Source organism: Phascolarctos cinereus, unplaced genomic scaffold (genome assembly GCF_003287225.1).
Source record: "Phascolarctos cinereus isolate Bilbo 61053 unplaced genomic scaffold, phaCin_HiC Scaffold_2;HRSCAF=192, whole genome shotgun sequence".
In the NCBI taxonomy this organism is placed as follows: domain Eukaryota; kingdom Metazoa; phylum Chordata; class Mammalia; order Diprotodontia; family Phascolarctidae; genus Phascolarctos; species Phascolarctos cinereus.
The window spans coordinates 224352774-224376713 of NW_027555625.1; the positions used below are offsets into that span (position 1 = coordinate 224352774).

A 23940-nucleotide genomic window follows, 5' to 3' on the forward strand; every position below is an offset into this window, starting at 1 on the left:
TCCCACTTAATATTTATAATTTTCTTACATTTACTTTTGATTTGAGGTGATTTAAAAAAAAACTTTATTGAAATCTTTTGTTTTGACATCACCTAAATATTTCCCTGTATCCTTCCTTCCTTTTCCCCGTCTCAGAGGGCTATCCCTTTAAAAGAGATTTTTTTAAATTATCTTTTTTAAAAATTATTTTCAGTTCAAAATTTTCTCCTTTCCTCCAGCCTTCCCCCATCAATTGAGAAAGCAAGCAATACAATGGCCATTAGGCATTTGAAGTCATGCCAAACATTTCCATATTAGCCGTGTTGTCCAAAAAGAGCAAGAAAAAGTTTAAAAAACAAAAAAAATGCTTCATTCTGTACTCAGAGTTCATCAGTTCTTTTTTTAAACAATAAATTTTTATTGATATCTTTTGCTTCTTATATCACCCAGAATTCCTCCCCTTGCTCCCAGAGCACCATTTCATATTATAAATGTTTTTAAAGAAAACAAAAGAAAGACAGTAATGAGAAAAAATTATCAAAATCAATTAATATAGAGAAAAAGTGTACAAATATATGCAAATGCTCCACACCCATGGACCTCTGCAAAAGCATGGAATGGAGTCAGTAGGAGAAACGTCTTCCCATTCTCTTTTTGGAGGCCATGTTTACTCACTGTAATTTTGCAACTTTCATTTTTGTTTGTAGTTGGACTTCTTTACATTTACATCTTTTCAATCATACATATATATATATATATATATATATATATATATATATATATATATATATATATATACACACACACACATAGATAGATATTTGGCTCTGCTTACTTCACTCTGCACCAATTCACGTACATCTTTCTATGCTTCTCTTTATTCATTAAATTTATTGTTTCTTAGAGCGCAGTAATATTCTGTTATAGTCATATATCACAATTTGTTTACCTATTCACCAGTTAATGAGCTTCTACTTTCTTTATGATTCTTTGCTACCACAAAGAGTGCTGCTAACAAGTATTTTGATGTATGTGGAACTTTACTTTTTTTCAGTGACCTCTTTGGAATATATAACTCAAAGTGCATCCTCTAGGTCAGTTATAGACATTTTACTCACTTTATTTGCATAATTTCAAATTGCTTTCCAGAATAGTTATATTAATTCACAGCTCCACCACCAACAATGCATTAGTCTTTTCACAACCCCTCCAACATTGACTATTGCTGTCTTTTGCCATCTTAAACAATTTGCTGAATGTGAGGTGAAACCTCAGGTTGTTTTGGTGTGCAGTTCTCTTATTATTAGTGATCTGAAGCATTCTTTCATAAGGTTGTTAAGAGTTTGCAGAATTGTTTGTTCAGATACTTTGATCATTTCTCCAATAGGAAATGGCTTTTGGCCATGTATTTCTGTTAATTCTCTTTCTATCTTAGTTGATATCTATGAAATCTGATAAAAAGCTTCACCCCCCCCTTAACCATTTCTCTTCTAATCCTAAGTGCATTAATTTTGAATTTACAAAAGCTTTTCAACTTCATGTCATCAGAATGGTCACTTTAATCTTTTGTAATTGTCTTTATCTCTTGTTTGGTTAAGAATGCATTAGAGATAGTCTCTTAACCTTGTCCAGATCTGCTTTCTTGGCTAACAGTTCTCATAACTCATTCTGGAAGACCTGAAATTACTAGGTTGGGGGGAAGGGGGAAGGGGCCTTTTAACTCCTCGCTTACAGTACCCATGTCCTCCACTGAATCAAGCCCCAGTCAAGTCATCAATAGATGACATCTATCCTGGCCTGCTGAAGTCTTCCTTGGATGCCTCATTGTGTCAGGAAGGCGACCCTGGACTCCTGAAGACTGTGTCAGTGGAGAATAGGCACTGTCAGGTCAAGTCAAGTAGAAGCTTCCACTGTGGGGGACAATGATGGACTGACTATATGTCCATCATTCAAGGACCAGCCAGCTAAATTGGGTGAGGCTCAAAAGGAGGAGATGGGACACCAGATAAAGAATTTTTTTCTTTGGTCACCTCAATTCATGGTGACCATCTACTAAAATGGTGATCTATACCAGTGAAGAAAGTTTTCATACCTGTGAAATGACAGTTCTTTGAAATATTGAAGTAAGTGATTTGCCCTACCAGCATCCTGATCTTGCCACCTCTCCCACTTGGAGTTCCACACGGAAACCATCTTTTCTCTCTCCAACTTATATTGATCTACCAGGTTGACATAGAGCTATTTCATTCTCCACCTTACTGCATACCCTAGCTCTAAGAAATGTAATCAAACCATGAAAGACTGGATCCTCTAAAAATCAATGAATCAATAGACATTCATTAAATACTTACAACAGTTAGGTCCTAGTGTCAAGTGTCTGAGGTCAGATTTGAATTCACGTCCTCCTGGCTCCAGGGCTGATGCTCTATCCACTGTTCCACCTAGCTGCCCCCAATTACATTCCTTTTATACCATCTATGTTTTATATGTGTGGCAAGTACTTTCTGGGCCTATGTTTCAGAGCATGGCCAGCTACACCTCATCTTCAGGGTTCTAGTGGTACCCCTAGGAGTTGGGGGTACCTCTTCTTTAATACTATCAGCTCAAGCCCCCCATTCGTTGTGTCCCTCCCCCCTTAGGTACCCAAATTCAATTTAACCACTTAACATCAATTGACATTTATAAGGGGATGTTTACTTTGAAGATATTGTAATAGCAAAAATCAAACATTTCTTCCCAACACCTCATGACATACTCTCTCCTATACCCCCTCTATCTCTGGGGAAAGTGAGCTCAGACTTAGCAAAATTTCCACATAACACTGGCCCCGCCAAGGTTATGTCCAAATGTGGATGGTCCTTGTCTCAGCTATCATTGAGCTGGACCCCAAGGGTCCTTGCTTCTTGGGGCACCAGTGCTGGGCTGATTGCAAAATATGAATGAATTCTGACTCCCAGATCCTCATATTCCCAGACTCCTGGTTTCCCAGACCTAGGACTCATTTTCCTGACCTTCAGAAAATAATAAGGTCACACCTAAAATGAAACAGCAAATGCTAAGGGAGGCAAGGAACTTAGCCTTATATTCACAGACCACATGTTGGCCTCTGGGGGAAAGGATCTGTTGACTTTCCCTTCATAAGATTGTCTCTCACTGAATGCATCGTCGATAATAATAGTGCCTGAGTCACAAGATTGTTGTGATGATGGAATGAAATAATACATGTAAAACACCATGCACACCTTAAAGCACTGTGTCAGTGTTGAGTATTAACATCCTTCCTCTTTTCATCATCATCATCAACATAATCATTCTTTCTACAGGGACATTGCAGTCAGGAACATTTTGGTGGCTTCTCCTGAATGTGTGAAACTTGGGGATTTTGGTCTTTCTCGGTACATTGAAGATGAAGAATATTACAAAGGTGAGAAATAGCTGTCCCTAATCTTGACTTCACTATCAAAGAGCTGTTGATGAAACCCAGAATCAGAACCAGGAAGATCTGTGTTTGGTAGATGGATGGGTAGGGAAGGAGTTCAGGGTGAAGGTCTTTGGAGATGGGTATTATCATCCCTGATCTTTCTGGTTATGAAAATAACTCCTATTCAATATTCATTTCCCCTAAAGCCTCTGTGACTCGCCTCCCAATCAAATGGATGTCCCCTGAATCCATCAACTTCCGTCGATTCACAACCGCCAGTGATGTTTGGATGTTTGGTGAGTAAGAGCATAGGGAAACATAGGAAAGTATTTCTTATCTCTTCTCTCCTCGATGGTAGATGGTTTGACATCTCAGATTCATGAAGCCAGTATGTGACTCTTCCCTGTACTGTCTGCTTAGCCATGCCAACTAACAAACCCCAGAAGGGCTGAGGGCTGGGTGAAGTTGAGGACTGACCATGGGAAGTGCCTGATGATATTCCTGGAAACTACTGTTATGAATGGAAGGTCATTTTGGAACGAGTTAAGGCTCAGGAATGCTCTGAGGATTCAAAGTGGGTGAGGTTGAAGAATAGTTGTGTGACTTTGGAAGAGGGAGTTGAGTATATAAGGTAAGCCCTCAGAGAAGAGGCCTGAGGCCTCATGGTCGTTCCTTTTGACTCTCTATTACTAGCAACTCCATATTCAGAGATCATTAAGAGATCATGGGGCTTGACCTTAGAGGTCATCTAATCCAAACCTCCTTATCTTACAGATAAGTAAATTAAGATTTAAAGAAGTCAAGTGATTTGCTGGAGGATTGGTAAAGAACAGGAAATCAATAATTCTAAAAAGCTTATTTATCCTTTAGGATTTTTTTTCCTTTCCTTACTCACCCTTTACAAATATTTCATTGATGTCCTTTTCTTCTTTTACGTTACTGCCTTTCTCCAGTGACTATCTTGTCCCACACTTGTAACAAACAAGTGTGATAAAACAGAACAAATCCACATATTGGCCATTTTAGAAAAGATGTATGTCTTATTTTGTGCATATAGACCTGAAGACAAGAGGCTTCATGTAGAAGGGGCTGACTGAACTCCTTTTTGAAGGAAGAGAGAGATTATATGAGACAGAGAGACATATTTTACAACATGGGGGCTCGCCAGTGTAAAAGCAGAGCAAAAGGATGGATAATGAGTTGTATGGAGAACAGAGAGAAGGCCAGCTCGGCTGGATTTCAAAGTATATCTAATGAGGCTGGAAAGATAGATTTGGGCCAGGTTATAAAGGTCTTTTAATGGTAACTTGAATTTAGATTATATTTTAGAAGCTATAGGGAGCCACTAGATTGGAGCGACATGGCCAGATCTGTACTCAGTCATCACTTTGGCGGCTGTATGGAGGATGGCCTGGAGTGGGGAGTGACATGGGGAAGGGGTACCAAGTAGGAAACTGTGAAAATGGGCTAGGCAAGAGGTGATGAGGACCTGAACTAAGCTGGCAGCAGAGAGAAGGGGGCACATACAAGAAAGTTTCTAGGGGTAGTAGAGGCAATATTTGGCAACTGATTATGTATATGGGTCAAGGGAGTGGAGGATTTGATGATTTATGCCAAGGTTATAAACCTGCAAGACTGAAAGGATGGTGATGCCATCTACAGAAATAAAAAAGTTTGGAAGAAAGATGGGTTTGAGGAGAAAGAGTTCTATTCTGGATCTGTTGAGTTAGAGAAGTCTGGAAAATCCAATTTGAAATGTCGGATAAGTAGATGGTGATATAGGACTAAAGCTCAGGGGAGCCTGAGGCTGAGATCCATGCATTTTCTGCAGAGAGATAATAATCGAATCCATAACAAGTTATACATTTACCAGAGAGGGCAGAGAGAGAGAAGAGAAGTAGAGGGCCCAGGACAGGGCCTTCAGACACACCTACGATAAGAGAGCTAGCAAAGGAACCCAAGAAGGCTTGGTAAATCAGATAGGAGGAGAACCAGGAGAGAGGAGTCTTGGAAAGTCAGAGAAGAGACTATCCAGGAGAAGAGGGTCTTGAATATTGTAAAATTCTGCAGAGAAGTCAAGAAGGATGAAGATTCAAAAAAGCCGTCAGATGTGGCAATTAAAGAGATTGTTGATAGCTTTGCAGGGGGTAATTTCAGCTGAGGGATAGTATCAGAAGTCAAAAGGTTAAGGAATGAATGAAAAAAATGAAAGAGTTTTTTTCTAGGAATTTTGGTGAGAAAAGGAGGAGAAATATAGGGTTTGAGGGGATAATAAGGTATAGTGAAAGTTTTTTAAGGATGAAGGATACAAGGTCTGTTTGAAGATAGTAGCTTACCTATGTCTGCGTTTGAACTTTCTTCTGCTTTTTAAAAAAAAATTTTGGCTAGAAAATGGGGTTAAATGACTTGCCCAGGGTCACATAGCTAGTAAGTGTCAAGTGTCTGAGGTCGGATTTGAACTCAGGTCCTCCAGTGCTCTATCCACTGCACCACCCAGCTGCCCCCTTCTGCTTTTTTTTTTGCATACTTATTTAATGTTTTGTATCAAATATAAACCCTCTATAGGCTTGTTTTCAGACTCACTATAGTTTCATTGACACTCCTTTCTTCTGTTTTTTTTTCCTATCTTTGTTACCCAATATTTGTATTATTACCCACTAACCTCTCCCAATGAAAGCCTTCTCTTATAACAAACAAGTATGATTAGGTGAAACAAATCCATACATTAGCCATATCCATAAAAGTATGCCTCATTCTGCACCTCTAATCCATCACCTCTCTGCCAGAAGGTGGGAGGAATGCATCATTAGTCTCCTGAAGTCCTGATTGTATCAGAGTGAAATCTATTTTTGTTTATATTATTTCAGTCATTATGTAAATCATTCTGGTTCTGCTCACTTCCCTTTGAAGTTCTCGTCTTTGTCATTTCTTAGGGCATTTTAAAAAATTAAATTTATTTTCAGTTAACAAAAATCTTTTCCTCTCCTCACATCCCACCTGCTAACCTGAGGCGGGGAGGAACAAAGCATTTGTAACAATTATGCATAGCATATAACATTGAAGTATTATCATGCAAAACAAATTCCTTTATTGTCTATGTCCAAAAATATATATCTTTTCTCTACCTTGAGTCCATCATGACTCTGTCAAGAGGTGAATATAACATATTTCTTCATCACTCCTCTGGAATAATGGTTGGTATTGTATTGAGCAGAGTTCTTAAGTCATTCAAAATTGTTTTTAGAGTGATTAGTGTATAAATTGTTCTTCTTGTTTGCTCACTTTACTCTGTATCAATTGATATAAGTCTTCCCAGGTTTCTCTGAATTCTTCATATTTTTCATATCTTATGGCCTAATAATATTCGCTTACATTCATATACCTCCATTTGTCTAGTCACTCCCTAATTGATGGGAATCCTGTTTGTTTGGGGGCATTTGGCTTGGGAGGTTCGTGGCAGTTGTCAAGGCAGCTCTGGGAGAGTCTTCAGGTGGGAATGCCTTCCTTCTAGTGGCTAAGCCCCTTCCCTTTTTGTATCCATTTTTCTTCTAGCTGTGTGCATGTGGGAGATCCTGAGTTTTGGAAAGCAGCCCTTCTTCTGGCTAGAGAACAAGGATGTAATTGGAGTGTTGGAGAAAGGGGACCGGCTACCCAAACCCGACCTCTGCCCTCCTGTCCTCTATACTCTCATGACTCGGTGCTGGGACTATGACCCCAGTGACCGACCTCGCTTCACAGAACTTGTATGCAGTCTTAGGTAAGTGGGGAGCCAGGGCGGCTTTGGGAAGAGGGCTTGTAGGGGCAAGGGATTGACTCTATGGGAGGCAGTGGTGGAGAGCTCCAAAAGACAAGATTTCCTGGAAGCCAGCCCAAAATAGCCAGTAATGGTGAATCCTCTTGAAATGAAACTGACCGACGGTCCCCAGATCAAGCACAAGGTCTTATCTATAGTTGTTGCTGTTGTTCAATCGTGTCCGACTCTGTGACCCTGTGGAACATAGCTGACCAATATTGTCCATACAGTTTCTTGGCAAAGATACTGGAGTGGTTTGCCATTTCCTTCTCTGGTGTACTAGGGCAAACAGAGGTTAGATGACTTGCTCAGGGTAACATAGCTAGTACGTGTCTGAGGCTGGATTTGAACTTAGATCTTTCTGGCACCAGCCCCAATGCTCTATCCACTGGAGCCACCTTTCAGCCTCTTTGCCTATAGTAGGCACTCAATAAATAGCATTGATTTTATAAAGATAGATAAAGCATTTTTAATCGATTACTATGTCCTAGGCACACGTCATATCATGCCATTTGAGGCTCACAACAACATTGTCATGAAGATACCATAGGTATTATTATTCCCATTTTATGCATGCATAGATCACTTGCCCAGGCTTGTGCTACTAGTTAGTGTCCAAAGCAGGATTTGAACTTATGTCTTCCTGACTCCAGGCTCAGAACTTTGTTCACTGTATGACACTATCTGTTTAACATAACTCATCCTCAAATGTTAATGCAAAAAAAAAAGGAATGAATGAAAAATAAAGCAAAGATGCTCTGCCATGCACCCCTGGAAATGATCATGTTCCTTGCCCACTGGCAGAATGCTAGCGCTACACATGTCCAGCCCATTGTTTCACTCCTGGCCAGTAGATCGACCAACTGACCATTGGCTTGTCCACCGTGACTGCCTCGCAGACAACAAGCATCACCATAGTATGCTGTTAGCATCATCTTGTTAGGATCACAGGCCTGGTTTCCCAGTAGTGACAATAGCTAACACTTATTCATTGTGATTTAGTTGGCCCACACTTGTGATTCCATTTGTATATATCAAACGCAGTAGAAATGGGGGCCATTAATCCGTACATAAGGATTCCTGTGGGCTACATATTGAATTAGTTTTAAAATGTAATGTTATCTTTGTTTTATTGTATTTTTAGTTATTGTAAGTATTTTAAGTATTTCTCAAAGACCTTTTAATCTTGTTCAGATTACACTCAGGAATGCTGCAGGCCAGATGTAGGCATTGGGCCACATTTTTTTATACCACTGGTGTGGGCAATTCCCAGTAAGGAACAAATAAATCCTTGATAATTGAAAAAGAAAAAACAAAATGGAAGTGATCGCTTTCACAATACCTATCTCTCGAGGGGTTATTGTTTGCTTTGCAAAACTTAAAGTACCACAGGAATGTGAGTTGCTATTACAGTAACAAGTTTATAATTATAGGGGTATTGACGACAAACTTCATTTTATACACAATTGAGCCTTGGACCAGATCCTTGAGTACATATGGGGAGTCTTTATTTCATTTCATTATTGAAGTCAGTGGGTGTATTTTTCTCCTGATTCTGCTTATCTCATTTTGCATCAGTTCATGCATATCTTCTGAAGTTTTTCAGTTTCTCTCTCTTTTTTAATTAACAGCTTGGTTATACTAATGGGAAAGGAGACCATTCTAGGGCCCACAAGTACTAACCTATCTTGTCAAATATGGGAGTCTCTTAGTGACTGTCACTTTCATAGATGATTTAACCAAGGATATTCTTTGTGTAGATGGAAAGGGAATCTAACATCTGGTCCTAAGTCCTTCCCTGGCTTCAGAGGGCAGGCAGAGGATATTTACACAGAGCAAGAGAGAACTTCCATGGTATCTGTAATTTATAGCTTGTCTCTCCTAATTTCATCAACTCCCTGGCAGTGATGTTTACCAGATGGAGAAGGAGATTGCTAAAGAACAAGAGAGAAATACTCGCTACCGGACACCCAAAATTTTGGAGCCCACAGCCTTCCAGGACCCCCCACCCAAGGTAAGTCAGGCCACGCTGCCTCTAGGAAGTAAAACACAGCCAGAACCATTTGGTTCTTAAATAGCTTGATTGATCAGCCAGACTTCCTTTATAGCTGTTCTTCTCTTTCTTAGCCTTTCAATCTCTTACCTACACTCAGTTCCTCTCACATGAGTGCATAGAAGGCTTGGGACCAATCATACCTAGCAGGTGACATTATGAGATGATTAGGTCAGTAAAATACATGAGATCAGCTTTCCTTAGGATGCTGGGGAATCTTTCTTCCTAAGGACCAATAGGTACAAATTACATAGCTTTGAGGAGCCATTAAGTTAAGAAGCAGGAGTTGGACCTGATGCCCTGATGGATCGGAAAGGTTGGATTCTCTATCTTGCCTTCCTGCCTTCCTACTTTACCCTGATCCTTTGTGCCCAGTTAATTTTTTTTTAAATGGGACCTGAGATTTCAATAGTATAGGGAATTGTTATTGTTCAGTCTTTTTCAGTTGTGACCAACTCATCATGACCCTCTTTGGGGATTTCTTGGCAAAGATACTAGAGTGGTTTGCCATTTGCTTCTCTAGCTCACTTTACAAATGAGGAAACTGAGGCAAACAAGGTTAAGTGACTTGCCCAGGGTCATACAACTAGTAAGTGTCTGAGGCCAGATTTGATCTCATGAAGATGAGTCTTCCTGACTCCAGGCCCCGCACTCTATCCACTGTGCCATCTAGCTTCCCACACTCTACTCTGCCTTATGGTTTTTTTTACCTGTGTCCTCTCCCCCTGAGCCTTTTGAGGGCAGGCACCATAGCTTTGAATTCTTTGTATCCCCACAGTATATTTCTCATGATACACATTCAGTGATATTTTTTTCATAATGATGACAACCCCTACAAACAGTTATTAATGTTGCCTTCATCTCTCCTAAACCCTCCCTGTCCAGCAGATACCCTTTTCACCTAGAACCCAGGATTCTCACCCTCTTAGTGTTCTCCCTTCCTATATGGCTCAGCTCTCCTTCTCAAGGAGCAGGAAAAACAGCAGGGATTAACTCATCTGTTTCTTCTTTCCAGCCCAGCAGGCCCAAGTACAAGCTGCCTCCACAAACCAACCTTCTGGCTCCCAAGCTGCAGTTCCAGGTAAATACAGCATTATAGCATCTGCAGAGGATATGCAGGAGAATTCAGGCTCATTCACTGCTGAGTCATGCCTGAAATTCTGGCTTGGTGTCCTTGAAGAGCTGAAGTCCCTCATTAGGGTGATACAAGAAGAGATGTGTGCCTGATCTGTTTGGTTTTGCGTGGGAAACCCAAAGCAGAACTTGATTATGAGTCACCCAAGGCCCCAAGAGGGAACAGCTGGTAGTTACCAACTCCCTTCTCTCCCACCGAGTGGTGATTGGTCAGGACTGGTGGGGCCTCACATCAGAAAGCTGGATCTTCATTGCTCTGCCCTCAGACAACTCTCGCAGTGTTTGCTTGCTTTAAGTAAATGCCTGCCTCCGTTTGAGCTTTTTTCTTTTATAGCTAAGCATCTCCTATAGTAGGCGTCTAGTAGCACATGAAGAAGAAGAATTGGATCATAGATTTGGAGATGGATGGGAACTTTGAGGCCATCTAGTATGGTTCCCTCATTCAGATGAAGAAATGGATACTGAGAGAACCTGCCTAGGGTCACACAAGTAATAAGTGATTACCGAATCATAGATTTAAAGCTAGCAGGGACCACTGAGTCCAATCCTTCATTAACTGAGGCTGGGAGAGGTCGATTGATTTACCCTTGGTCACAGAGCTAGTAAGTGTCTGAGGTGGGATTTGAACACATAGCTTCCTGATTCCAAGCCTAGCACTCATCCACTGAGCCACCTGGCTGGCATTCAGACCCAGTGTTCTTTCTACTGTACCATCAACAGCTTATAGTTATATCACTTTAAGCTTTACAAAGCACTTTTCTCCCAAAAGCCCTATGAGGTCAGCAGTGTAGACATATAACTGAAGAGATAGAGTAAAGGCTTATTACAAAATGGAGTTGGTTTGATGTAGGTGAGGTGACTGTGACCTCGTCCTAGGACACCAAAACTTAGAAGACACTGACAATATCTGTATTCCAGCTGATAGAAAGAACTGGAATTAGTACCAAATTAACCAAAAGAATTAATTGCAATAAGAAGCCACTGGGTGGTGAACTACTTTCCCAACTTTATCCCGTAATTACTCCCTCCTCTTGTAGTGGCCTTTCCAGTTGCAAGATACTAGGGTCCCCAATGCCTCTGCTCATGGCAGCCAGTGTCCTGGAGTCTCTCAGCTCATGAAGTCTTATGTTCAGAGGTATAAAGATTCTCCCCAAGATTTCTCCCTCCCCCCACACCAATCTGAACTGATTTTGTCTCAGAAAGTTGATTCAAGCACCTTCCATGCTTCTTGATTGGGCACATTTTGGGGTGTTTCCTGCAGGTGCCAGATGTACCAGCTACAGCTCTGAGGAAGTCTTAAGAATTATTCTCCTCATTTTACATGTGGGGAACGGAGGCTTAGAGAATGTTTCTGACATGCTCAAGTTCTCACAGAAAATATATTGGAACTAGGATTCAAACCTAGACCTCCTCAATCAGTGAATCAATAAGTATTTATTAGCTCCCCTCTATGTACCTGGGACTGTGCTGGATAAAGAGATAACAATGAAACAGTCCCTGTCCTTGAGGAGCTTATAGTATACTAGGAGGTCAACATATTCACAGATAAATAAATGCAGGATATGATTTTTTTAAAAATTACACAGTGATTAGAGGCAAGGGAACTAATAATAATGGTAATGATAACAGCTAGCATTTATGTAATGCTTTAAAGTTTGCAAAACCCTTTACAAATATTATGTCATTTGATTCTTATAACAACCCTGGGAAGTAGGTGTCATAATTATCCCCATTTTATAGATGAAGAAACTGAGGTGGACAGAAGTTTAAGTGACTTGCCCAGGTAGTCAGAGTCTGAGGCAGGATAGAAACTCAGATCTTCCTGACTCCAGTTCTAGCCCTCAATCTTTTGTGCAGCCAAGCTGCACCAATTCCTAAAGGAATCCACAAAGGCCTTTTGAGCAAGGTAGTGTTTGAGCTGAGTCTTGAATAGAATTGGGGCTCTTTCTTCTCTACTATAATGTCTTGTGAGGATCCCTTTAAGTTCTCAGGGGAACCATAATGCTTTCTAAAACTCCCCAGCTTGGATGGTGCTCTAGACCAGATAGCTATAGTGATCAACTTAGGGACATTGGGTGGTTGGGCAAAGAGTGTGAAGTGGAAAGGGGGACTCTCATATTCCCTTCTGACCTTTATTGCCACATCATCTTGTATCAATCACATCTTCCTGGAGATGTGACTGGCCTTTCCTACCCGCCTCTTACCTTTCGGTACCGAGCACATCAGTGGCTCTAGCAAACATAATTGAATGAAACAGTATCTAATCCCACAATCCTCTTGGGGAAATGGCAGCAGATTCTCAGTTCAAGTAGTTGTCTTTACCCATCCACAGGGTTCTGCTCATTGGCGCAAACCAACAAAGTTACAAACTAGCAGGTATAATATATTTTTTTAAGACTCGTCCAATGTGAGACTTTGCTTAAACATATTTACTACAAGGATTTTATTTTTATTTTCTTTTTTGGGGGAAGAAGGGTGACAGAGAAAGAAAAATAAAATTGAAAAAACTCAAAATTTTAAATTTAAGAAAGTATCAGTGTGGGGGAAAATAAATTGGTAGGTCTAACTTGCCCTTAGGAAAATAAAAGCTTGATTTATGTTCATAAGTAGATGAGACTTTATAGATCATCTAGTCCAACCCTCTCCTTTTATAAATAGAGAAACTCAATGAGTCCCAAAGAGGTAAATGTGCTATTTTAGTCCCATTAAAATATAAAGATTTCAAAGACAGACACTGTTTCATTTCTTTATCTTTGTAACAATGCCTTTCCAATACTGGCACAGTGCCTGGCACAAAGTGGTCTCTTAATAAATGCCCATTGAACTCAAGCTCACACAGGTACAGGGAGGAGGCAACCCAGCTAGAATTGGACCCTAGATTCTTTGTCTCCCAATGTGGCCTTTTTCCCACCACTCCCTGGTGCCTCCAAGAAACTAATTCATAAACCAAAGTTCTATTTTATTAATTACAGTAGGAAATCATAGAATCACAAATTTTGAGTTGGAAGGGACCTGAGAACTCATCTAGCTCAGCACTCTAATTTTACAAATGGGGAAGCAGAGGCCAAGAAAATTGAAATAACTTTGCTCAAGCTCAAATAGGTGTCAATTAATATGATTTGAAATTGGGTCACCCATTTCCAAAGCCCATGCTCTTTCCATTATTCCGGGCCTTAAAAATAAACAAGATAACCAAGGCAAACATTTTGTTGAATTGAGAACAGTTAAAGTATCATTATTTTTTAAATTGGCTTCGTGGTGTTTGAAGCTCTGAATCAAGCTTTACTCTGTACCTGAACAGCCCTGGTTTACCAGGTTGGAAAAGGACTTCTGTATCTGGGGGATGAAGGAAAGCTGCCTCTTAGGGGCTAAGAAAGCAGGCAGTGTCTCATTGGATAGCATTAGGTTTCTCTGTTCTTTGACTAGGGAGAGGCAGAGATGATGTTGCTTTTCCAAGTCTATGAGGAAGTCAATGCTAAGGGTTGGAAATGGAACACTGACTTTTAGGCTAATGAGCTTTGACCTAGAACCCCGCTGCTTCTGAAGTGCTGGGTCAATGAAGAGTGTTCTTTCTTGGTTCCTAGGACAAAGTCCTCCTTGAGAATTGTCCTGGTGTTTCCTTTTGGCTCGTGTTGTTTCTTGTGTGCGTGGCCTGTGTGCATGTGTGTTGCTGCTAACTCTCTGTTATATATGCTTGCCTTGTTCCTGGGCCTCCTGCTGCCTTGCTTTCTCAAACAGGTACCAGAAGGTCTATGTGCCAGCTCACCTACGCTCACCAGCCCCATAGAGTATCCATCACCAGTTAATTCCTTGCATACCCCACCTCTCCACCGGCACAATGTCTTCAAACGCCACAGCATGAGGGTAAGAACGATCTGCATGCTGGGACTTGGCTTTTGATGCAGTTGTAACTTGCAGGAAGGAGTATGATGTCCTGTGACTTCCCGCTGAAGCCCTAGGCTCTGAGGAGTGCCCAGGGCACTGAGTGGGCCCAAGGTTCCTACAGAAGGCACCCTCTAGTCAATATGAGTACTGGAATCTAGGATATGAGCCAGCTTCTCTCAGGGATGTGCCCTCTGATGTGGCCAGTCAGATGCCATCCTTTCACCATTTTGTATCTCAGTGCCACAGAAGTGCCCAGGGCTCTCTCCTGGGGCGATGGCATAGGTTCAGTGAGCAATAAAACCCAACTAAGTCAAGGATCCAGCTACAGAGTAGCTGCTTTTCTTTGCCCTGAGGGGCAAACCCTCTCCCCTCTTTCCATTGTTTACCTTCTGCTGAATTGCCCAAAGAAACCATTTCTTTGGTGTTGCTGCCTCCTGCTTGCAAGCAGTGCTATTTGTGGGGAGACTGGCGGCAATGCTGGTTTTTTCAGTAGTGGTGTCGCTTGGCAGAGCCCAACAGGGTGGTGAAGTGGCTCTCCTGTCATGTACAAGCTGCTTCTCTGAACACACTTGCTACAGTTCTGGCAGATATTTTTCATAGATCCGTGGAATGGTAGAGTTGTAAGGGTCCATGGAGATGAGCTTGTCTAGCCAAAGACATTTAAAGGTAATTTTAAACACATAACAAAAAGCTACCAAAACTATGCCCCAGCCTCCTCATAAGTGGGACAAAGTAGTATCTGAGCTAGAATAAACAAATGCTAAAAGTAGCCCTAGTCTTACTAAGTGCTTGCAGATACATTCTAGCAAAATTCCTGTGAAGGGAATTTGCTCTGGCATTGACTTTTGTTCAAAAAGAATTAGGAGAGATTTGGGGTGGGGGAGGAGCAGGGAAAGTAAGGTGTGTGGAGGGAAGTGCTAAGTCCAAGTTCTCCGTGGAGATCCAAAGAGTGTTAGCTCAGAACCAGTATCAGGGAAATCTAGATATGCTTCTGGGAGGCAATCATAGCAGGAATCAGGTTAGGATACTTTTTAAAAGGATTGTGAAACTAGGAGTCCAGCCCACAACATCAAAGACAGGAGAGGTGCCCATAGTGGGACTCAGGCTGAGAGCCACTGTAATATGTAAGTTCCACCCCATTCACGGCTAGGCTAATTCACATGCAATCTTAAGCATTCTGTTCAAAATAACTTGAATGTCAGTAGAGAGCTCAATTGGAGAGGAAGGAAAAGCATGTAGTTCTGTTCGTTAGGAGAACCTCTTCCTGACTGGAAGAGAGACAAACACAGGGTCTTACATCTTATATAGAGACAGAGAAAGTCAGAAGTGACCACTGTCTATACTTTCTGTTGAAGGAAATGGGAGCTGCAGTGCTAGGTGACACATAAAATTGTCAGAAGCTGCAAGAACCAGTTCTGGGCTTTAAAGAAAGGTTGGCAGGTGGGGAAGGGAGAGACTGGATTGATCATTACAAAAGGAATTTCAGTGAACTACACGTGTGACACCTCCCCCTGTAAGAAGCTGAGCTGTGAATAGGTACAAAGCACTACATAGGAATGAAATTAAATCAGGATTAGATTAAATTGAGCAATATTTAATTAGGCCTAGGAGAAAGGGTACTTAACTTGAACTTAATTATTGGTTGTTTTTTGAAATCTTGCTCTACATTACGTATCTTAGTTTATACATTTTTAGGGTTTTAATTAAACAATGCTACTATTTTAATAAAGAACTCTATTTTTATGCAGGGGAGAAATATATTATTGAGCAGATTGTGTGCTATTTCTACTTCTCAGTTACCTATGCCAAGTGACAGCCTATCAGACCTACAGAATGATTAATAGGGCCCATGAAGTCACCCAGTGTCAGCTACTGGAATTACAGGCATGGTGTCTAAGTGGAAATCACCTTGCACGTTTAATAATAACAATAATAGCTGATGTTTATATGATGCTTTAACCCATTAAGTTACAGTACCAGTTGGAAAACTCATTTTAAGGTAATAACCCGAATTTTGATAAGGTGACATATAACCATCTCTCTGGGTATGGGTTACACAGTGTTCTCTAACGCTACTCTTTGGTATTACAACCACACAAGCAGGTACGTGATTTCCAGAAATGCTAATAATAGGCGTATATCTGTGGCCCAAACTTTCATAACCCTGAAGCAAATAAACAACACCAAAGTATTGCACAGGGTAGAAGCGGAGGCCAGGTTGTCCTTGGGGCTCTTTGCTTTGTTTCTCTCCCGGCACCAAGGCCTTCTGCTGTAGCTGTGGCTTGTAGCTCTGTGGTGCCCATCCTGAGGCTGCCCTTCGTCAGGACCGAGGCCTGGTTCTCAGGATGCCTTTTTTTCTCCTTTGGCCATCTCAGGAAGAGGATTTTGTCCGCCCCAGCAGTCGAGAGGAGGCTCAGCAGCTATGGGAAGCTGAGAGAGCAAAGATGCGTCAGATCTTGGACAAGCAGCAGAAGCAGATGGTGGAAGATTACCAATGGCTCAGGCAGGAGGAAAAGTCCCTGGTGAGTGGGAATTGAAATGGGAATTGGCCCCTGGGACTCCTAAGGAGCTTCTCTTATTAAAAAAAAAAATCACAGAATCAGAGTTGGAAGGAGTCTTGGAAATCATTTGGTCTGACTTTCTACCTGATAATAGGTACAAAGGGCTTCAGAAAACCTGAGGGAGGGGAGAAATATGAAATTGAATCATAGAATCATAGTGTGACAAGGCTGAGAGGGACCTCAGTGACCATCTAACCTAATTCCTATAATTATGTTTTATTTTAAAAAAAAAAGGTTTTGCTGACACCTTTTATTTTTGCATCACAGTCATTGATTGCCAGATATGCCCTCACCCCTCCTCCAGCAAACTGTCTTTTTCAATAAAGAAAAAAAGTCGCTTAAGCAAAACCGCCAACTAATTCAATGACCAACAGCTCTCATTATGTTCCACATGCTTAGTCCCCCACTTTTCCAATGAAGTGGGGAGGCATAGTTCCTTATGTCTTCCAGGGAGTCAGTAACCTCATTTTACAGATGAGGAAACTGAGACCCAGAGATGTGAAGTGGCTTGCCTAAGGTCACACAGTTATTAACTGTCAGAGTCCTTTGGATTGTCAGTCCAGGGCTCTCTTCTCCTTTTCTCTTCTCCTTTTCTTCCTTTTCTCCTCCTCCTTTGCCTCCTTTTCCTTTCCTCTCCTTTCTCTCCCTCTGCCTCTCCCTCTCCTCGTAGTTATCTGTAGTAGTAGCTAGATGATATAGTGAATAGAGCTCTGGACTTGGCGTTAGGAAGACTTGAGTTCAAATCTTGCCTCAGATACTTACTAGCTGTGTGGCCCTGAACGAGTCACTTTACCTCTTTTAGCTCCACTTTTCTCATTTGTAAAATGAGTACCATGCCAGCATTTGCCCCACAGGGTTGTAGTGAGGTTCTGGTGAGACGATGTATGAGAAATGCTTTGCAAACCTTAAAACTATATATAAATGTTAGCTATTTTTATTATTATGACTGGAATTTGAACTAGGTACTTCCTGACTCCCAAATCAACCATTATCCATTATAATACCTCATTGCCTAATGTCATGTGTCTCACTCTAAATCCTGAGCTGGCTACCTTGCTGGGTCAACCTGGGCTGATATTCCTGAGCATCCCCACACTAACCTCTGGTTACTTTCTCCCCTTCTGCTACTGCTGCCCCTGTACCTTGATATTGGGTTCTATCATCTCCTGACTCTTTCCTGTTTTGATTCAGCTGTCACACACCCTAGCCCAGAAGTGTGTGCCTTCTTGAATTTATTCATAAAGAAAAAGAAATATATATAGAAATAATAATAACAGGATGGCAGGGAGTGGAAAATGTATGTAAAATAAATCACTCCAGATAAAATGGTGCCCAACCTTACTAAACTGTTCTCTATCTAAAGCCCCCAGGGCTTGGCTTAGAGATCCCCCTCCAGCATACCACTTCCTTCTGACTCCCAAACAAGGAAGACATCTCTTGCTCCAGAATACTTCTCACCTAAATGGGATTGGCCCACTTAATTGCTCATCCGTTGGCTTCAATTCCAAAACTCACCCTTAGCCAGTCAAGAGACCTCAGGTTTCTGCTGTTCTACTCAATATCCCCATTGTAATCCCTAAGTAACCATGTCTTCTTCCTTTTAAGGGGAGGTCTAAGAAGACCTTGTAAAAGATATTATTGCAGTTGTGTCCATTACCTAAAAAATAATAAAAGATCAGCTCAATCCAGCATCCACATTGCCTCCCCATATTTTATGAAAAATTACCCACTTTCACTCAAGTAAACTGAAGGTCTGAAATCTTTCTGTTGGTTCTCTCCTTTGTAGGACCCTATGGTGTACATGAATGATAAGTCTCCACTGGTAAGTGACAAGCCCGTGGCCCTAGCTACTAGACCCATGACTAAGACCATGAATACTGAAAGTGTTGCTATGACCACCCCAGGAGTTTTAACCCAGCAGTTCTGTCACCTTGAGCACAGGGGGATGACAACACTTCCCTTTCCAAGTTTAACAACGCAACATCTATTCCCTTGGTAGAGCAAAAGATTCTTCTTTTAATCCCAAATATCCTTTCAAGGCCCACCTCATGGAAAACTTCCTCTAAGAATATTCTCTGACTTTCCCCAAAGCATATGCATTTAGTAAGCACTTATTAGGTACCAGGCCTTGTACTAGGCAGTAGGGTCACAAAGACAAAAGTAAAAACTACTCACCTTTAAGCAGCTTAGAGTCAATTGAAGGACACAAGATATGCATATGTAAGTATAGAAAGAATGAATGCAACAAAATTTGCATGTGTGCACATACACACACAGACTCTTGACTGAAAATAATCTCTTCTTTTATCACATTTTTCAAAGAACGGCCAATCTTTGCCTTTCATATTTTGCCTTATAGCACAGTTATTGGTGGTCATCTACTAGAGTGTGGGCCCTGAGGGCAAGGACCATGTGTCATTTTTCATCTTCATATCCCCAGTGATGAATGTAGTGGATTGCACATAATAGGACCTCAATAAATATCTGTTGAATAGAATAGGTAGCATTGAGTCCTTATTGTTCTGTCTTGGGAATGCTTAGCTTTCAATTCAATAAATATGTGTTAAGATCTTTGGGTTTAAAACTCCAGCAGGCCCAGGAGGCCATGAGCTGCCCATGAGCACACATGGTCAGGTAGCAATCACTCCTTGGCTTCCTAGGATTCTCCCTTGGGCTATGGTCAGAACTGTTTCCCCGTCCAGGAAAAGGAGACAGGAGAGGGAAGTGGAAGGCATGTTTTTCTCAAAGCTCTGTTGGTAACACTGATTTTCTTTTTCTTTCTTGTAGACCCCAGAGAAGGAGGCTGGATATAGTAAGTTTCTATTCAATCCTGTTATTCTCTTCTTAATGGGGCCTGCCATTTTGGTGCCTAGTGTCAGTGGGATTGCCTTACTAGTGACTAGCTTCAAAGACTGGCAAACCTCATTGGAATTTATAGGAACAGCTGCCTTGTTTTTATTCTTCTCATGCTCTGCTCATGCTCTTACATAGGCCCACAGGGTATAGGAAAGAATAATTTTTTATTTCATTATTTTTACGGTATAGTTTTAGAAAATTTGTCAGCATCTAAGTACTTTTCAACTCATCTTTGTCCATTATTTTCCACCCATCTTCCTTATGTCATTCTGTCCCCTTTCTCATGTGCCTGTATCTCCCTAAGTTCCCTTCTCTTCTCTTTGTTCTGGTGTTTATTTCTCTTGTATTCTTTCCATTTATCTATGATTCTTTCCCCTTCTTCCTTCCTCCCTTCTTTCTCTTCTTCTCCTCTTTTTTCTGTCTCTCTGACTCTGTCCTTTCCTCCTTCTCTCTCTCTCTCTCTCTCTCTCTCTCTCTCTCTCTCTCTCTCTCTCTCTCCCCATATATGTATATACACACACACATACACACACACACACATATATATATATATATATATATACACACATATAAATTTCAGTGTCTTCCTCTCTTCTCCCCCCATCTCTCTCTTCGCCCCTTCTCTCTCTTCGCCCCTTCTCTCTCTTCTGCCTCTTCTCTGTCTCTTTCTGTCTTTCATTGTCACAGCCTCTCTCCTATCACACTCCTCTCTCTCATTACCAGGCTAGTGAGGGTTAAGGCATGATCCATATTCTTTTTGCCCCTGCTCATGCTCTTACATAGGCCCACAGGGTATGGGAGAGAAGGAAGTGGGGAGAACCTGACCTTCCTGGCCACAGAGTAGGAAAGAGAGCTATTCTTTCTTCCTTCTTTCTCTCGTATCATCTGAACCTCTGTGAAAGATAAAAGGAAAACCAAGAGTAAATGCTACAGACTGCTTAACTTTCACCAGAGCTTAGAGTACAACTAGAAATCAGACTCTGAACGTATTCGATCTTGGAAGAATCAAAGAAAGCATTTAGTCAAACCCCCACCTTTTCTAGATGCGGAAGCCCAGGGGGCATGCAGGAAAGAGGACTAGGTTGGAGTCAGAAGACGCATGCTTTCCCAAGCCAAGGGGTCTGATTGCTTTTTGCTGCTTTTCTCATTTGAGTCCCGTGGGTGTCTTTGCTTACTTTTCTGGAATTTAATGGAACAGGGTAGAGAGTGGGGGAGGGTCCATGAGTTAACTCAAATGAAAAAAATAATTCCTGGACAAAATGGAGGGTAGATCATGGACTTGCCCCCCACCCATTTCTCCTTTTCTCTTTCTGTGGTCACAGCTGAATTCACGGGGCCTCCTCAGAAGCCACCACGACTGGGAGCTCAGGTAGGTGAGGCGTTTAGCTACAGTTGGTAAAGTACCTTAGGGCCAGGCCTAGGAGGGACTTGGAACTATGCACTTTTCTACACAGGAGGAGCTTTAGAGATGATCTAATCCAGTCCCCACATCTTACAGACAAGGAAACTCAGGCCTAGAGAGATCATAGTAACTAGTCTCAAAAACTGGCAAACTTTATTGGAATTTATAGCAACATCTGCCTCATTTTTAATGCATTATTTTTAAGTGTAATTTTAGAAAATTTGCCAGCATTTGAAGTAATTTTGAACTCACCTTTGTCTAGTATTTTCACATATTTTATGGATTTAAAGCTGCAAAGGACCATTTAGTCCAACTCCTGCGTTTTGCAGAGGAGGAAACTGAGGCCCATAGAGGTTGCAACTTGCCCTAAGACATACAGGTACTTAGTGGCATGATTTGAACCCAAGTCTTTAGAACCTCAGCCTAGTGTTCTTTCTATTATACCACAACACCTTCTTTATCAGGGGAGATGATTGAGCCAGACACTTGTTACTGAGCAAAGATGATTGACCTGAGAGATGCCAGTGAGCCAGGGGTGGGGAAACTGCAGCCTTGAGGCCACGTATGGCCCTCTAGGTCCTCAAGTGAGGCCCTTTGACCGAATCCAAACTTCACAGAACAAATCCTTTTATTTTATTTTATTTTTTTTGGTGAGGCAATAGGAGTTAAGTGACTTGCCCAGGGTCACACAGCTAGTAAGTGTCATGAGTCTGAGGCCGGATTTGAACCTGGGTCCTCCTGACTCCAAGGCTGGAGCTCTATGTACTGCACCATCCAGCTGCCCCAACAAATGCTTTTATTAAGAGAATTTGTTCTGTGTAGTTTGGATGCAGTCAAAGGGCTGCACTTGAGGACCTAGAGGGCCACACATGGCCTCAAGGCCACAGGTTTCTCATCTCTGAACCTTTTCTTTGAACCTTTTTTTTTTCAGTAGCCACAATACCCATTACCTGTACAAGGAAATGTTTTTCCTTCTCTCTAAAAGATCAGTGGGGGAAAAGTGCCACATACAAAAAATTTCTCTCTATATGACAGTCTCTTCCTGAGTCCAAATGTGTGATCCTAGGCAAATCATTTATCACTGTTTGCCTCAGTTTCTCCATCTGTAAAATGAGCTGGAGAAGGAAATGACAAACCACTCCAGTATCTTTGCCATGAAAAGCCCAAATAGGGTCACAGTGAGTCAGACAACCAAAATGACTGAACGACAACCAAATAATAGGCTTTAAATCTGGAACAGGAACTTCATGCAGAATGAATTCTAGGCAGCTAGGTGGTACAGTAATAGAGAATTAGACTTGAGAGTAAGGAGGACCTGAGTCTGAGTCCTAACTCAACACTTATTACCTGTGTACACTTGGGCCAGTGATTTAACCTCTTGGCCTCAGTTTCCTCATCTGTAAAATGGGGAATAATAGCATCTTCCTTAAAGGGTTATTATAATAATAAAATGAGATTTTATATATAATAGTATTAATTTATAAATATACAACATAATTAGTATATAAATGTATTATAGATTATATAAATATATTACAAACATATAGTTTATATATAATTATATATTATATGATTATAAATACATGATATATAAATATATAATTAATACATAAATATAATTTATATTTAAATATATTCAATTAAGAATATAATCATATATCAATATATATTAAATGTCTATTTAGAAAGAGATAAAGTTCTTTGTGAACCTTAAGGCACTATAAATGTTAGTTCTTCATATTGTTGTTGTTATTATCCATAATGATGGCTATTAGCCTGAGCCTGACCTTTTGTCCAAGGAAAATGCTGTATTCCCCTGAGGGAGCCATACATAGTGCCCCCTCTTTGGACTCAGGAGGAGGCCAGCTTTCTATGGGGATTATTAGGACAGTCAAATTGTAGAAAATGGGGACTACTGGAGTCACAGCACACAACTCAGCATCCCAGCAATGGAACGAGCCATCATCAGGCCAGTTCAAAGATCAAAGCCAGAAGTCTGCTAGGGAACAGAACTAGGGGCTAGGCAAGACAGTATGATCTGGGCTTAGGAACATTAGGTCTAAGATATACCAGAAGAGTAGTAGGAACAATACCGATAGTAGAGTCTGGGGCTATAACTACTAACAAGGTATTTGCATCATGCAAAGACAAGAACCAGAATGACCATAGGACAGCCCCATTTGGCTTATGGGCCTTCCTGCCTCTGCCTTCCCCCTCCTCCCTCCCACTCATGGAAGGTAATGCAGCCGTGGGTTCAGACACCATCCTGTCTCATCAATATTTCTTTATTTCTTCTTGACTTCTCCCCCCTCAGTCAATTCTGCCTACAGCCAACCTGGACCGGACGGATGACATGGTGTACATCAACGTCATGGAGCTCGTTCGAGCTGTCCTGGATCTCAAAAATGAACTCAGCCAGCTGCCCCCGGAAGGCTATGTTGTTGTGGTGAAGGTGGGAAACCAAGAGGGGAAACTCAGGGCAAAGTGTAGGCAAGAGCCGTGCTTAATGAAAGCACCCGTGGCCTATGCAAAGACATCACCCTTTGCCCTCAAGGGAGCTTGTGCCCTACGAGGGGTGATGGTATACACATGGATATATGTTAGAATGTGTTAAGTGAATGGGAGAGATAGAAACAAAGCTCTATGTGAGATTTCAGAAGGAAAGACTTAGGGAACATTTGCTGGGGGTACATTTTCCAGTGTTGCAACTGAAGAGATAATATCTCAGCCTACTCCAGTCTAATCCAACAAGCAGAGCCATAGATAGGAATTCCAGCACCGAGGGCAAATTTAGTTGAGGAGAGCATAAATATTGGGTGATCCCAAGCTCCTAGAAGGAAGACAGAGGAGAGTGAA

At 41.4% G+C, this 23940-nt stretch overlaps 1 protein-coding gene across 1 annotated transcript in view; it reads left to right on the top strand.

The window, feature by feature from the left end:
* PTK2B (protein tyrosine kinase 2 beta) overlaps positions 1-23940 on the top strand; it is a 166719-nt gene that overhangs the window by 141059 nt on the left and 1720 nt on the right. The window contains 11 exon segments of the mRNA XM_020983973.2: positions 3303-3403; positions 3607-3696; positions 6953-7157; positions 9099-9207; positions 10262-10327; positions 14119-14244; positions 16641-16787; positions 18613-18648; positions 19614-19638; positions 21005-21051; positions 23399-23536. Coding sequence (XP_020839632.1) covers positions 3303-3403; positions 3607-3696; positions 6953-7157; positions 9099-9207; positions 10262-10327; positions 14119-14244; positions 16641-16787; positions 18613-18648; positions 19614-19638; positions 21005-21051; positions 23399-23536 — 1090 coding nt within the window.